The following is a 12,723-nucleotide window of genomic DNA, read 5'->3' on the forward strand; positions in this document are numbered from 1 at the left end:
CTTCATGTCCCACAGAGGTGTCCCAGTCCCCAGGGCTTGACAGAGGGACACCCTAAGTCAGCAGGGAAGGTATTAAGGAAACGTGAAGACCGCAAAAAATCAGTCGGGATCCAGCTTCCTGCCTGGCCCGAGACCTTACCCTCCCGACATTTCCTGCCCCCTCTCCTCGCAGATGCCCTGCCCCCCACGTCCACATTTCCTCTCAGGAAAACTACCTCAACGTGAATTAGCTGCCGTGAGGAACACCCTTTTGTGTGAACGCAGAGTAACCTAAGCCTAACCCACTCCCGGCAAGGGAATAACTCAACAAGTTGAAAATCTCTGTACCTGAAACTATTCTTTGCAGGACTGTCTATGAAAGCGAAAAGCTAGAAAGAGTCCAAATACTCAGCAATAGGAGAGCTGTTAGTAAATTACAGTGAATTACCCGACATCAATATAATGGACCCTTAGGCAGGCCCTAAAAATAACGATGATGATGATGAAGTGATTGGATCCGCTTGGTGCTGTCACGTGATCCTGGGCATCTGAGGCCGAGATATTTGAAATTCCAGCTAAGAAACACGTTCCTGAGCTCAGTTTTCTGCATCTGTAAAATGGAGGTCAGGACACGGTACTTACCTCATAACGTTACTGAGAGGATGAATTGAGATCACACACCAGTGGGTCCTAGCCCAGTGCTGGCACTGAGTAAGCAAAAGTGCATTCCTAGGATTTCCCTCGTGGCGCAGTGGTTAAGAATCCGCCTGGCAATGCAGGGAACACGGGTTTGATCCCTGGTCCGGGAAGATCCCACATGCCGCAGAGCAACTAAGCCCGTGTGCCACAACTACTGAGCCTGCGTGTCACAACTACTGAAGCCTGCACGCCTAGAGCCCGTGCTCCGCAACAAGAGAAGCCACCGCAATGAGAAGCCTGGGCATCACAGTGAAGAGTAGCCCCTGCTTGCCGCAACTAGAAAAAGAAAGACTTTGCGCAGCAACGGGACCCAACACAGCCCCCCAAAAAATTTAAAAATAAATAAATTAATTAATTAATTAAAAAAGAAAAAGTGCATTCCTATTCCTAAGGGAAGCACGCAGTGATGTGACTGTCATGGTGACAGCCTTGTGGAAAAGTACAGTGGGCACAGGAATGAAGGTTAGAGGCTTAGATGGAAAAAATTAAAATGCCACGGTGGTAGAGGTATAGGGGATGTCAATTTCTTTCCTCCTTCTTTTGGACTTTAGGTGCAAAGGGTTAAGTTAATCATCCTCCTCAGTCCAGAGTGGATTTTCGTTGACCGTTCTTATTTCCTTCCTTCTGTCCTTCCTTCCCCTTTGTCCTCATTTTCTATTCCCTCCTATTTTCTTTCCCCTCCATAGGTGGTCACTCTCACATGTTTAATGTGTATCTTTTTGTGTGAACATAGTCTTGAAAATATGTATCATTGATATTGTTTTAAGTTTTATTATGAATTTTAATACATACACAAAAGTAGAGACAATAGTACAACAAACCACCATATACTCATCTCCCAGACGCAGAAATTATCAAGATTTTGCCTTAAAATCTTGCTTAAATCTTTGCCTAAAATACACTTTCTCTTTTTTCCCTCTGCTGAACTAAATACTTGAAAGTAAATTTCATACGTCATGCCATTTCACCCTTATGCCTTTCAGCTATGCGTCCCCCCCAGCACTGATCATTTTTGAACCCAACCGCAGGGCCATTGTCACACCCAACAAAATTAGCAAAAAATTAGCAAAATTAGCATTCAATCCATAACTAAATTTCTCAGAATGCCTCTTTTTGGTTGGTTTCAGGGGGTATGTGTGTGTTGGGCTGTACCCCACAGGCCTACAAGCCCTGTGATTGCCCAGCTTTGAGACCCAAGAAAGAGCCCAGAGTCAGCAATAGACACATGGATGGTTTAATGGCTGCGGGAGCTTACATGTGTGAAGCAAGGTCCTGGAGCGACACCTCACCATGTACGGCAGACAGGACGTGGTGGCAGTCTTTGCTCCCTAAGGGAACGGGAGACTGCCACACACAGGGGGAACTGATATCAGGTTGGCTCGTTAGTTACCAGGGAAAGCAGCAGAGAGGCATGCCCCTCACCACCCCTTTGATAAGCTATCACTAGCTGGGCCTGGGGCAAGCACATAGGAAGGTCAGTCATGTGCGTAGGGTGTAGGTGAAGCAGGCACTGGTCGGGCAGGGGATGTACACAGAGCGAGAGAACAGCCATCTTGAATGGCCTGACCATACAGTGTGTGTGTATTTCTATACATTACCAGCACTGTGTTCTAGGCCTTGCACTGTTCGTCCTCTTTGCACCCAGCACTGTGGCTTTAAGATCCAGCCAGGTTGCCCTGAGTTGGATCCAGCCAGGAACAGAGTTGCTTTAATTGCTGTGGGGTGCTCCATGGGGGCATTCCCCACCTTTGGCCTCTTCACTCTCCCAGGGAGGGACATCTGACTGCACCCAACTCCCCTCCAATAAGCAATGCTGCAATGCACATCCTCAGCCTTGTCCTCTTATGGATCTAGTGAGAATCTCTCTGCGTTATAAATGTAGAAGCCAGGAGTGGACTTGCTAGGTCATAGGGTATAAATACATCTGTCTTCATTTGACTAAGTACAGCCATATTTTTCTCCGCAATGTCTGCACCAGGCCACACTCCCACACGCAGAGCAGGAGGTTCCTATATTCCCATATGATTGATATTATCCAGCTGTCTGATTTTTCCTACCCCGACTGAGGTATTATCTCACTGTTTTTTGGGTGTTTTTTTTTTTGCGGTACGCGGGCCTCTCACTGTCGTGGGCTCTCCCGTTGCGGAGCACAGGCTCCGGACGCGCAGGCTCAACAGCCATGGCTCACGGGCCCAGCCACTCCGCGGCATGTGGGATCTTCCTGGACCGGGGCACGAACCTGTGTCCACTGCATCGGCAGGCGGACTCTCAACCACTGCGCCACCAGGGAAGCCCCCTCACTGTTGTTTTATTTGCATTTGTCTGATCACCAAAGAGTTTGAGCATCTTTGCACTTGGCAATTAGTCTTTAACGTTTCCTCTTATATAAAGTCTTTTTACATCATTGGATCATATTTCTACTGATGCCTTTTTGGAGGTTGATTTGCAAGAGATCTGGAAGAATCTATGTTGGTTTTGGACGTTGCAAAAATATTCTCCCATTTTGTCATCTCTCTCTTAACTTTGTCCACCTCATTGAACAGAAATATTTAATGTTGATGTAATTAAATATACACAAGAGGAAGAGTTTGGGTTTGATTCAATAGGCACCAGCAAGTCACTGCAGGTTCTAGAACTGGGGATGACATGATGAAAGTGATTCACCTGGGAGCTGTATACAGGAGAGGTTGGCTGCAAAGAGGCAAATTGGGAATCCTTCCATGTAGGTGAGTCAATAGCAGAGGCAGGTGGACATAGCTCCAATTCTCATAGGACTTCCAGTCTGCGTGGGAGCCAGGCGTTCAACAAGAATGATGCGTAATTCTGCAGGGAGTGCTGGGAGCAGAGGCCGGCTGAGGTTTGGCAAGGATTCCTGGAGACATTTACTCTGATTCCTGAGGGAAAAGTAAGAGCTGGCCCAGTGATGAGAAAGGGGGGATATCTTGAGAGGATAAGAGTCTGGAAAATGGAAAACATTGAGAAATAATCTGAAGATGAAGTGGGTGAAATTTGCTCAGCAAAGCCAAGTCACATGGTGGAAAGCCTGCTGGGTTGGCAGGCCACATGGTGACCTCAAAAAATTGTTTCTTTCCCAGGCACCTGGGCCCAAAGCCAGATGACAGGAAGTGAGGAAGGAAGGGCTGGTAAGCAAGCAGAAGCAGTAGGTTGAAGCCATGGTCTGGGAGCTTGGCAGGAATGGGACAGAGAGCACCCAGCTGACTTTTTTCCAAGATAGCCCAGGCTAGGAGGACACGTTTGCAGCCATGCAATCGTCTTTCTCTTTCCCTTAAAACATGTCTGTATATTTTCAAATTTCAAAAAGAATACATGTATACTATAAAACACTTAAAATTACAGAACTATTTAACATAGAGAATAAAAGCCTCCAATACCCCACCCCCACCCCAGTAACCATTGTTAATAATTTAGAGTGTTTTCCTCCAGATATATTTATATGTGAACACTCATTTCCACATATATAGTTTTTTAATAGAGCATATATAATTTTTTAACAGAGCTTCAAATACATGAAGCAAAAACTGATGGGACTGAAAGGAGAAACAGGTAAATCCACAGTTACAGTAGGAAACTACAACTACTCTCTCGATAATCCACAGAACAGGTAGAGAGGAAATTGTTAAGGATACAGAACCCCTGAAGAGCACCATCAACTTACTTGACCTAGGTTACAGTTGTAGAACATTCCAAGCAACAATAGCAAAATACACATTCCCTTCAACTGCACATGGATCACTCACCAAAACAGACCATATTCTAGGCCATAAAAGACCTTAAAAAATGTAAAAGAACTGAAATCATACAGAGTATAACTTATGTCCGTAACAGAATTAAATGACTCGTATATCAAAGATGAAGTGTACAGTATAATGATTTGACTTACGTGCATCATGAAATGATTACCACAATAAATTTAGTGAGCATCCATCATCTTGTATAGATATAAAATAAAAGGGGCTTCCCTGGTGGCGCAGTGGTTAAGAATCCACCTGCCAATGCAAGGGACACAGGTTCGAGCCCTGGTCCAGGAAGATCCCACATGCCGTGGAGCAACTAAGCCCATGTGCCACAACTACCGAGCCTGCGCTCTAGAGCCCTTGAGCCACAACTACTGAGCCTGCGTGCCACAACTACTGAAGCCTGCACGCCTAGAGCCTGTGCTCCGCAACAAGAGAAGCCTGCACACCGCAACAAAGAGTAGTCCCCACTCACCACAACTAGAAAAAGCCCTTGCACAGCAACGAAGACCCAATGCAGCCAAACATAAACAAATAAATAAATTTATAATTAAAAAAAAAACGAAATCATACAATGTCTTCCCTCAGAACACAATGGAATTAAAGTAAAAGTCAACAACAGAAAGATAGCTTGAAAATCCCAAAATACTTGGAGATAAAGCAGCACACTTCTTTTTTTTTTTTTTTTATAAATTTATTTATTTATTTTTGCTGTGTTGGGTCTTCGTTTCTGTGCGAGGGCTTTCTCTAGTTGCAGAGAGCGGGGGCCACTCTTCATCGCGGTGCGCAGGCCTCTCACTATCGCGGCCTCTCCCGTGGCGGAGCACAGGCCCCAGACGCACAGGCTCAGTAGTTGTGGCACACGGGCTTAGTTAGTTGCTCCGTGGCATGTGTGATCTTCTCGGACCAGGGCTCGAACCCGTGTCCCCTGCTTTGGCAGGCAGATTCTCAACCACTGCGCCACCAGGGAAGTCCCATGCAGCACACTTCTAAATAACACATGGGTCAAAGAAGAAATTTCAAGAGAAATTTAAAAATATTTTGCAATAAATGAAAACAAAAATACTACTTATCAAAATTAGTAAGATGTAGCAAAAACATTGCTTGCAGGGAAATTTATATCACCACGTGCATATAGTATCAGAAAGAAGAAAGATCCAAAATCAATAATCTAAACTTCCACTTTAGGAAACAAGAACAAAAAGAGCAAATTAAATGCAAATTAAACAGAAGAAAAGAAATCATAAAAATCAGAGCTGAAATCAATGAAGTTGAAAACAGGAAATCAGTAGAGAAAATCAACAAAACCAAAAGTGGGTTCTTTGAAAAGATCAACAAAATTGATAAGCTTCTAGCCAGGGTAACTAAGAAAAAGAGAGAAGACACAAATTGCTAATATCAGAAATGAAAGAGGGGACATCACTATAGCTCTCATATACATTAAAAGGATAATACAGAAATATTATAAACAGCTCTATGCCTACAAATTTGACAACCTAGATGAAATGGACCAATTCCTTAAAAACTACAATCTGCCAAAATCCACACAAGAAGAAATCTGAACGGGTCTTTATCTATTAAAGAAATTGAATTAATAATTAGTAACCTCCTAAAACAAGAAGCACCAGGCCCAGATGGGTCACTGGTGATTTCTATCAAACATTTAAGAAAGGGGTTCCCTGGTGGCGCAGTGGTTGAGAGTCTGCGTGCCGATGCAGGGAACACGGGTTCGTGCCCTGGTCCGGGAAGATCCCACGTGCCGCGGAGCGGCTGGGCCCGTGAGCCATGGCCGCTGAGCCTGCGCGTCCGCAGCGTGCGCGTCCGGAGCCTGTGCTCCACAACGGGAGAGGCCACAACAGTGAGAGGCCCGCGTACCACAAAAAAAAAAAAAAAAAAAAAATTAAGAAAGAAATTATAACAATTCTCTACAGTCTCTTCCAGAAGATAGAAGCAGTCAACTCTTTGTATCCTCAGGTTCCACATCTGCAGGTTCAACTAACTGTGGATTGAAAATATTCCAAAAAATTTTTTTCCAGAAAGCTCCCAAAACCAAAACTTGCATTTGCTGTGTGCTGGCAAGTATTCATGTAGCATTTACGTTGTATTTTCAACTATTTACATAGCGGCTACATTGTATTAGGTATTATAAGTAATCTAGAGGTGATTTAAAGTATATGGGAGGATGTACATAGGATATATGCAAATACTAAGCCATTTTATATAAGGGACTTGAGTATCTGTGGATTTTGGTATCTGCAGGGGTCTTGGAACCAAGCCCCTGTGGTTACCAAGGGATAACTGTACTTCCTAACTAATTCTACGAGGCCAGCATTACCCTAATACCAAAACCAAAGACATTACAAGAAAAAAAAAAAAACTACAGATCAATATCTCTCATGAATATAGATGCAAAAATTCTCAACAAAATATTAGCTAATCAAATTCAAGAATGTATAAAAAGAACTATACACCACAACCAAGTAGGATTTATTCCAGATATGCAAAGCTGGTTCAATATTTGAAAATCAATTAATGTAATCCATCATATCAACTGGCTAAAGAAGAAAAGTCTCATGATTATATCAATCGAGGCGGGAAAAGCATTTGACAAAATTCAATACCCATTCATCATAAAAACTCTCAGCATGCTAGGAATAGAGTATGCTCCTCAGTTTGATAAAGATCAACAAACAAGGTACAGCGAACATACTTAATGGTGCGTATCTTGACGCTTTCCCACTAAGATCAGGAACATGGTAGGTATGTTCTCTCTCACCACTGCTTTTCAACCTCGTACTGGAAATCCTAGCTAATGCAATAAGGAGAAAAGAAAGGAAAAGAAAAGGAAAGTTTAGGAAGAAAGAAGCACAGATTAGGAGGAAAGAAATAAGGCTGTCTTTTTTTGCAGATGACGCAATCATCTATGTAGAAAATCTGAAAGAATCAACCAAAAAACACTCCTGGAATTAATAAATGATTATAGCAAGGTTACAGGACACAAGGTTAATGTACAAAAGTCAATTGCTTTCCTATATATCAGCAATGAACAAGAGGAATTTGAAATAAAAAACACAGTGTTATTTACATTAGCACTCAAAAATAAAAAAAGAAAAGAAATACTTAAGTATAAATCTAACAAAATATGTATAAGAACTATATGAAGAAGATTACAAAACTCTGATGAAAAATATCAAAGAAGAACTAAATAAATGGAGAAATGTCTATGTTCATGAATAGGAAAACTTAATATTTTCAAGCCATTAGTTCTGGACTTCCCTGGTGGCACAGTGGTTAAGAATCCACCTGCCAATGCAGGGGACACGGGTTCGATCCCTGGGCCAGGAAGATCCCACATGCCAAGGAGCAACTGAGCCTGCATGCCACAACTACCGAAGCCCGCACACCTAGAGCCCATGCTCCGCAACAAGAGAAGCCACCGCAATGAGAAGCCCGCGCACCGCTCACCGCAACTAGAGAAAGCCCACGTGTAGCAACGGAGACCCAATGCAGCCAAAAAAAAAAAAAAGACATCAGTTCTTGTCATTTTGATCTACAGATTCAAAGCAATCCCAATCAAAATTCCATCAAGTTATTTTGTGGACATCAACAAACTGATTCTAAAGTTTACATGGAGAGGCAAAAGACCCAGAATGGGCAATACAAGATTGAAGGAGAAGAACAAAGTTCAAGGAATGCCACTACTCAACTTCAAGATGTGTATAAAGCTACAGTAATCAAGACAGTGTGGTATGGGTGAAAGAATAGACAAATAGATCAATGGAATATAATAGAGAGCCCGGAAATAGATCCACATACATATAATCAACTGATCTTCGACAAAGGAGCAAAGGCGATACAATGTGGCAAAGACAGTCTTTTCAACAAATGGTGCTGGGGAATTCCGTAGTGGTCCCGTGGTTAAGACTGGGCACCTTCTCTGCCGTGGGCCCAGGTTCAATGCCCGGTCGGGGGAACTAAGGTCCCACAAGCTGCGTGGCACAGCCAAAAAAAAAAAAAAGGTGCTGGAACAACTGGACATCCACATGCAAAAAATTTAAAAATCAATCTACATATAGATCGTATATCCTTCACAAAAAATTAACCCCACATGGATCATATATACCTAAATCTAAATCACAAAACTATAAAACTCCCAGAAGATAACACAGGAAAAATCCTAGGTGACCCTGGGTATGGTGGTGGCTTTTTAGATATAACACCAAAGGCATGAAAGACATCACTGACAAACTGGAATTTATTAAAATAAAAAACTTCTGCTCTGAGAAAGACAAAGTCAAGAGGATGAGAAGACAAGCCACAAACTGGGAGAAAAGATTTGCAAAAGACACCTCCGATAAAGGACTGTTAGCCAAAATATACAAAGAACTCTTAAAACCCAACAATAAGAAAACAAACAAAGTCAGGACTTCCCTGGCAGTTCAATCCCTGGTCGGGGAACTAAGGTCCCACATGCTGCATGGCAAGCCAAAAAAAAAAGAAAACCTGATTGAAAAACTGGGCAAAAGATCTGAACAGACATCTCACCAAAAAAGATATATGGATGGCAACTAAGCATATGAGAAGATATCCAACATCATATGCCATTAAGGAATTGCAAATTAAAACAATGAGATATCACTACACACTTCTTAGAATGACCAAAATCCAAAAACACTGACAACACTACTTGGCAGTATCAAATAATGTCTGATATATTTATAGCCTATGATATAGGAATCCACTCCTAGAAATACACCCAGGAGGAATGAATGCATATATCCACCAAAATATAGGCACAAGAAGGTTTGAAGCTGTTTTATTCATAGTAGTCAAAAACTGGAAACAACCCATATGCCCATTAGAAGTAGAAAGAATAAATTGTGGTATATTTATACAGTGGAATACTACATAGCAGTGAAAAGGCATGAACCAGTATTACGTGCAACATCATAAATTAATCTTAGACATAATGTTGAGTGAAAGAGGTTAGATGTAAAAGAATACATACTGAATGATTCCATGCATATGAACTCCGAAAACAGGCTAAACTTATCTTATGGCAATAGCTCAGAATACTGGTGACATTTGGAGGGGAATATTGACTTAGAGTGAGCTTGCTCAATGCTAGAAATATTCAATATCTTGATCAGGGTGGTAGTTACATTATACATATATGTATATGTATGCATGAATATATATACATACATATATGTAACAAGTAAACTATGTATACATAGGTAAAAATGCATCAAGCTGTACTCTTAAGATGTGTACACTTCATTATCTGTAAGTTACACCTCAATAAAAAAGAAAAAAATAAATGAGGGACAGTAGCTCCCCCCAAAAAAGAAGCAGGTTTATGTCACTATCTTAAATTTTAAAAAAAAATGCATTTCCAAATACGCATTATAATACATAACTTTGAAAACAATATATTCATCTGTATACTATCTAAAATTACTCCATGTACACTAGGAATTTAAGTGCCACACTTTGGTTAATGCATTCCAGGCACAGTAGGGGTTTTATATGAGCTAGTGCTGGGATACTGGCAACCCAAGGAAAGGCTGGGGCCAAGTGGAGAATGAGTAACTAGGATTATGCCTTGTCACCAGCCTGGCTGGGGCTGTGGAATGCTGAGGCTCTGCTTCAAGGCACAGGGCAGAAAACTGGGAGGGAGGGGGAAGTGAATTGGGAGAGGCGGCATATAAAAAAGACCAAGGGTAGGTTCCCTCATGCTCTGGCCCATAGCCCAAGTCCTAGACTCCTGACCTCACCAGAGACACAATAGATGTAAAACAAGCCAATTGGTTTCCAAGTGGGAAAAGTGCCAGCTATGATTTTTGCTGCCCAAGAAATGAAAAATCAATAATTATCATTCTTGGGCTTCCCTGGTGGCGCAGTGGTTAAGAATCCGCCTGCCAATGCAGGGGACACGGGTTCGTGCCCCGGTCTGGGAAGATCCCACGTGGCGCAGAGCAACTAAGCCCACGGGCCACAACTACAGAGACTGCGCTCTAAAGCCCGCGAGCCACAACTACTGAGCCCACATGCCACAACTAATGAAGCCCGCGCACCTAGAGCCTGTGCTCTGCACGCAACAAGAGAAGCCACTGCAATGAGAAGCCCACGCAACCCAATGAAGAGTAGCCCCCACTCACCGCAACTAGAGAAAGCCCCACGCACAGCAACGAACACCCAATGCAGCCAAAATAAATAAATTAATTAAAAATAATAATTACTATTATCATTCTTATGATTCATGTTCATCCTGTTTTATTCCAAAGCCCTTTACCGAAAGGCCCCTTGGCCCAGCCAAGAAGTTCAGGGCCAGGAGCCAGGACACCTGGACTCCAGATCTGTGTGTGGAAGACTTGGAACTTTCTTGGGGTCTAAGTCTCATTGTAAACATCGCAAGTGACATTGTGGAGTATTTTACAGTTTTACATATATCATCTCACTCGACCCTCCAGCCCCTGGCGAGGAAAGCAGAGAACATAGGATTGCTATTTTAATTTTATAGACAAGGAAACTGGGATCAGATAAGGTTAAGAGATTCAATCAAACTCACACTGTTAAGAAGGTTGGGAAGCCGAGAAGCTCGGAAGCTGGGACTTCTGACTCCAAACCCTTTGCTGTTTCCCAGTCAAAACAAGAAAGTCAGTCCCTGCAGGCTCGAAGTGCGGTGTGAGATGTCTTGGTCCTACACAAAATGCACTCTGTAGGTTCCAAGGGCAGAGCTGGGTTTGTGGGGCTGAAACTTGTACAATTGGAGGGGAGGGGGAGACTCAAAAATAATACCAAATGATGAATCAAAATTAAGGACAGGGCCTTGAACAGGCCCTGCGATGAGGAGCCCTGAAGCGTAAGCTTCAATAGCATCAAGGTAAATCGGCCCCTCCTACATGCCCTACCCACTGAAGAATCCAGACACACCAGACCTTGACAGGATTTTCCTCCTTGTTTGTGAAACGTGGCAGATGTGGGCTATGGAAGTCCTGGGAAAGGAATCTCATTTCTCCCAGGAGACAAGAGGAATTACAGCAGCAGCGAGGCTGTTGTGTGAGGATGGAGAAGGCTGTGTGCCAGGGGAGAGTCCAAAGGGGCCGGTGATCCAGCTGGTCGAGATGTGGGCCGTAGCAGTGTTGGTGTGGTAGACTGGCATTCCGGGACCCGGGAGCAATGGCTCTGCCCCCGGAGCGATGGCCCAAGCCGTAAGCTCGCCGATTGGAAGCAGGCGTTCTTCAGACTGTCTTCTGGCTTCCTGCGTCCAGATGAACCTTCCTCGGAGGAGGAGAGGCAGAGACAGACAACCACAGCCGACGGCAATGGGAGGGTAGATGGTGGTCCCGCCCAGGCCTTTCGATCCCCGCCCAGGCCCTAAAATCCCTGGCCCTCAGGATGGTGGAGAGCGGAAACCTACGAGGAGGCTGCCCCGCTGCGGCTCGGGCGGCGAGGCCGGGGTGCAAGGCTCCCCTCGCGGCTCCCCGCCGCCGCCGCCGCCGCCGTGCGGGGGGCGGGGGGTAGGGTTGGGGGGGCAGTGCCCGCGGCCTGTTTTCCCAGGGCTGGCCGAGCCTTTTTGACAAGCTGATTGCGTGGCGGGGATTGGCTAGTCCGGGCGTGACGCCGGTTAACAACAAAGGTGGAGTTGGAAGAAATTAGATTAAAGGCGAGGGGGCAAAAAAAAAAAAAAAAAAAAAAAAATTAAACGGGGAGCAGGCAGGGGACAGGAGGCAGAGACCGAAGGGGAGATGCTCGAAGCGCGGTCTCGCGGCTCCGACTTTGCCCCGGAATCCTCTTCGCCTAAACCAACCAGGATTTTTGCTCTCAACCCGGACTCCGGCCCAGCTACCGAAGCTGGGGTGGGAGGGATGGTTTTGCTTCTTGAGAAATGCCCCCAACTCTCACCCTGACACCCCCTTGCTACGGCCCAGGGGGAGAATTATTTGCTCGGACTCCTCGGACCCTAAACCCGAAGGAGGTGAGGGGCATTGAGAATAGCGTGAGGCTCGCTCTGAAACCCGGAAGGCCCTCGCGGGGCTCCGAGATCGGACGAGGCGGGGTACTCCCCTGGTTTTCCAATGTGTTACAAACCTAAGAGCTTCTTGCTTGCTTTTTTTTTTCTTTTTGGTAACACCCCCCCTTTCTATCCCCCCCCACTTGGCTCCAGGGTTGCAAAAGCAAAGAGCAATAAAAAAAAAAAAGCGCGCACACACTCAGACACACACCAGTGGCGACAGGGGAGAGTTGGAAAGACGCAGGAGAGAAGCAGGAGGCAGGAGGCAGCGGG

At 44.4% G+C, this 12,723-nt stretch overlaps 1 protein-coding gene and 1 long non-coding RNA gene across 3 annotated transcripts in view; one reads left to right on the top strand and one right to left on the bottom strand.

The window, feature by feature from the left end:
- Positions 1-12,544, top strand: part of SLC25A39 (solute carrier family 25 member 39) — a 75,376-nt gene extending 62,832 nt beyond the window's left edge. Inside the window, exon 11 of one of the 2 annotated variants that reach the window (XM_049702377.1) lies at positions 12,344-12,544. In XM_049702377.1, the coding sequence (XP_049558334.1) occupies positions 12,344-12,531 (188 nt within the window). In that variant the 3' untranslated portion in view covers positions 12,532-12,544. The remainder of the gene's footprint in view (positions 1-12,343) is intronic. The other variant, XM_049702378.1, reaches the window with a different exon arrangement.
- On the bottom strand, positions 1,434-12,409 carry LOC125962154 (uncharacterized). Its single transcript, XR_007473639.1, has 2 exons — positions 11,005-12,409; positions 1,434-3,636 (listed from the first exon to the last, which is right to left on the bottom strand). It is a non-coding gene; the product is annotated as an uncharacterized LOC125962154 (long non-coding RNA).
- Positions 12,545-12,723: the final 179 nt, after the last annotated feature.

The sequence above is a fragment of the Orcinus orca genome, chromosome 19 (assembly GCF_937001465.1).
Source record: "Orcinus orca chromosome 19, mOrcOrc1.1, whole genome shotgun sequence".
NCBI lineage: Eukaryota > Metazoa > Chordata > Mammalia > Artiodactyla > Delphinidae > Orcinus > Orcinus orca.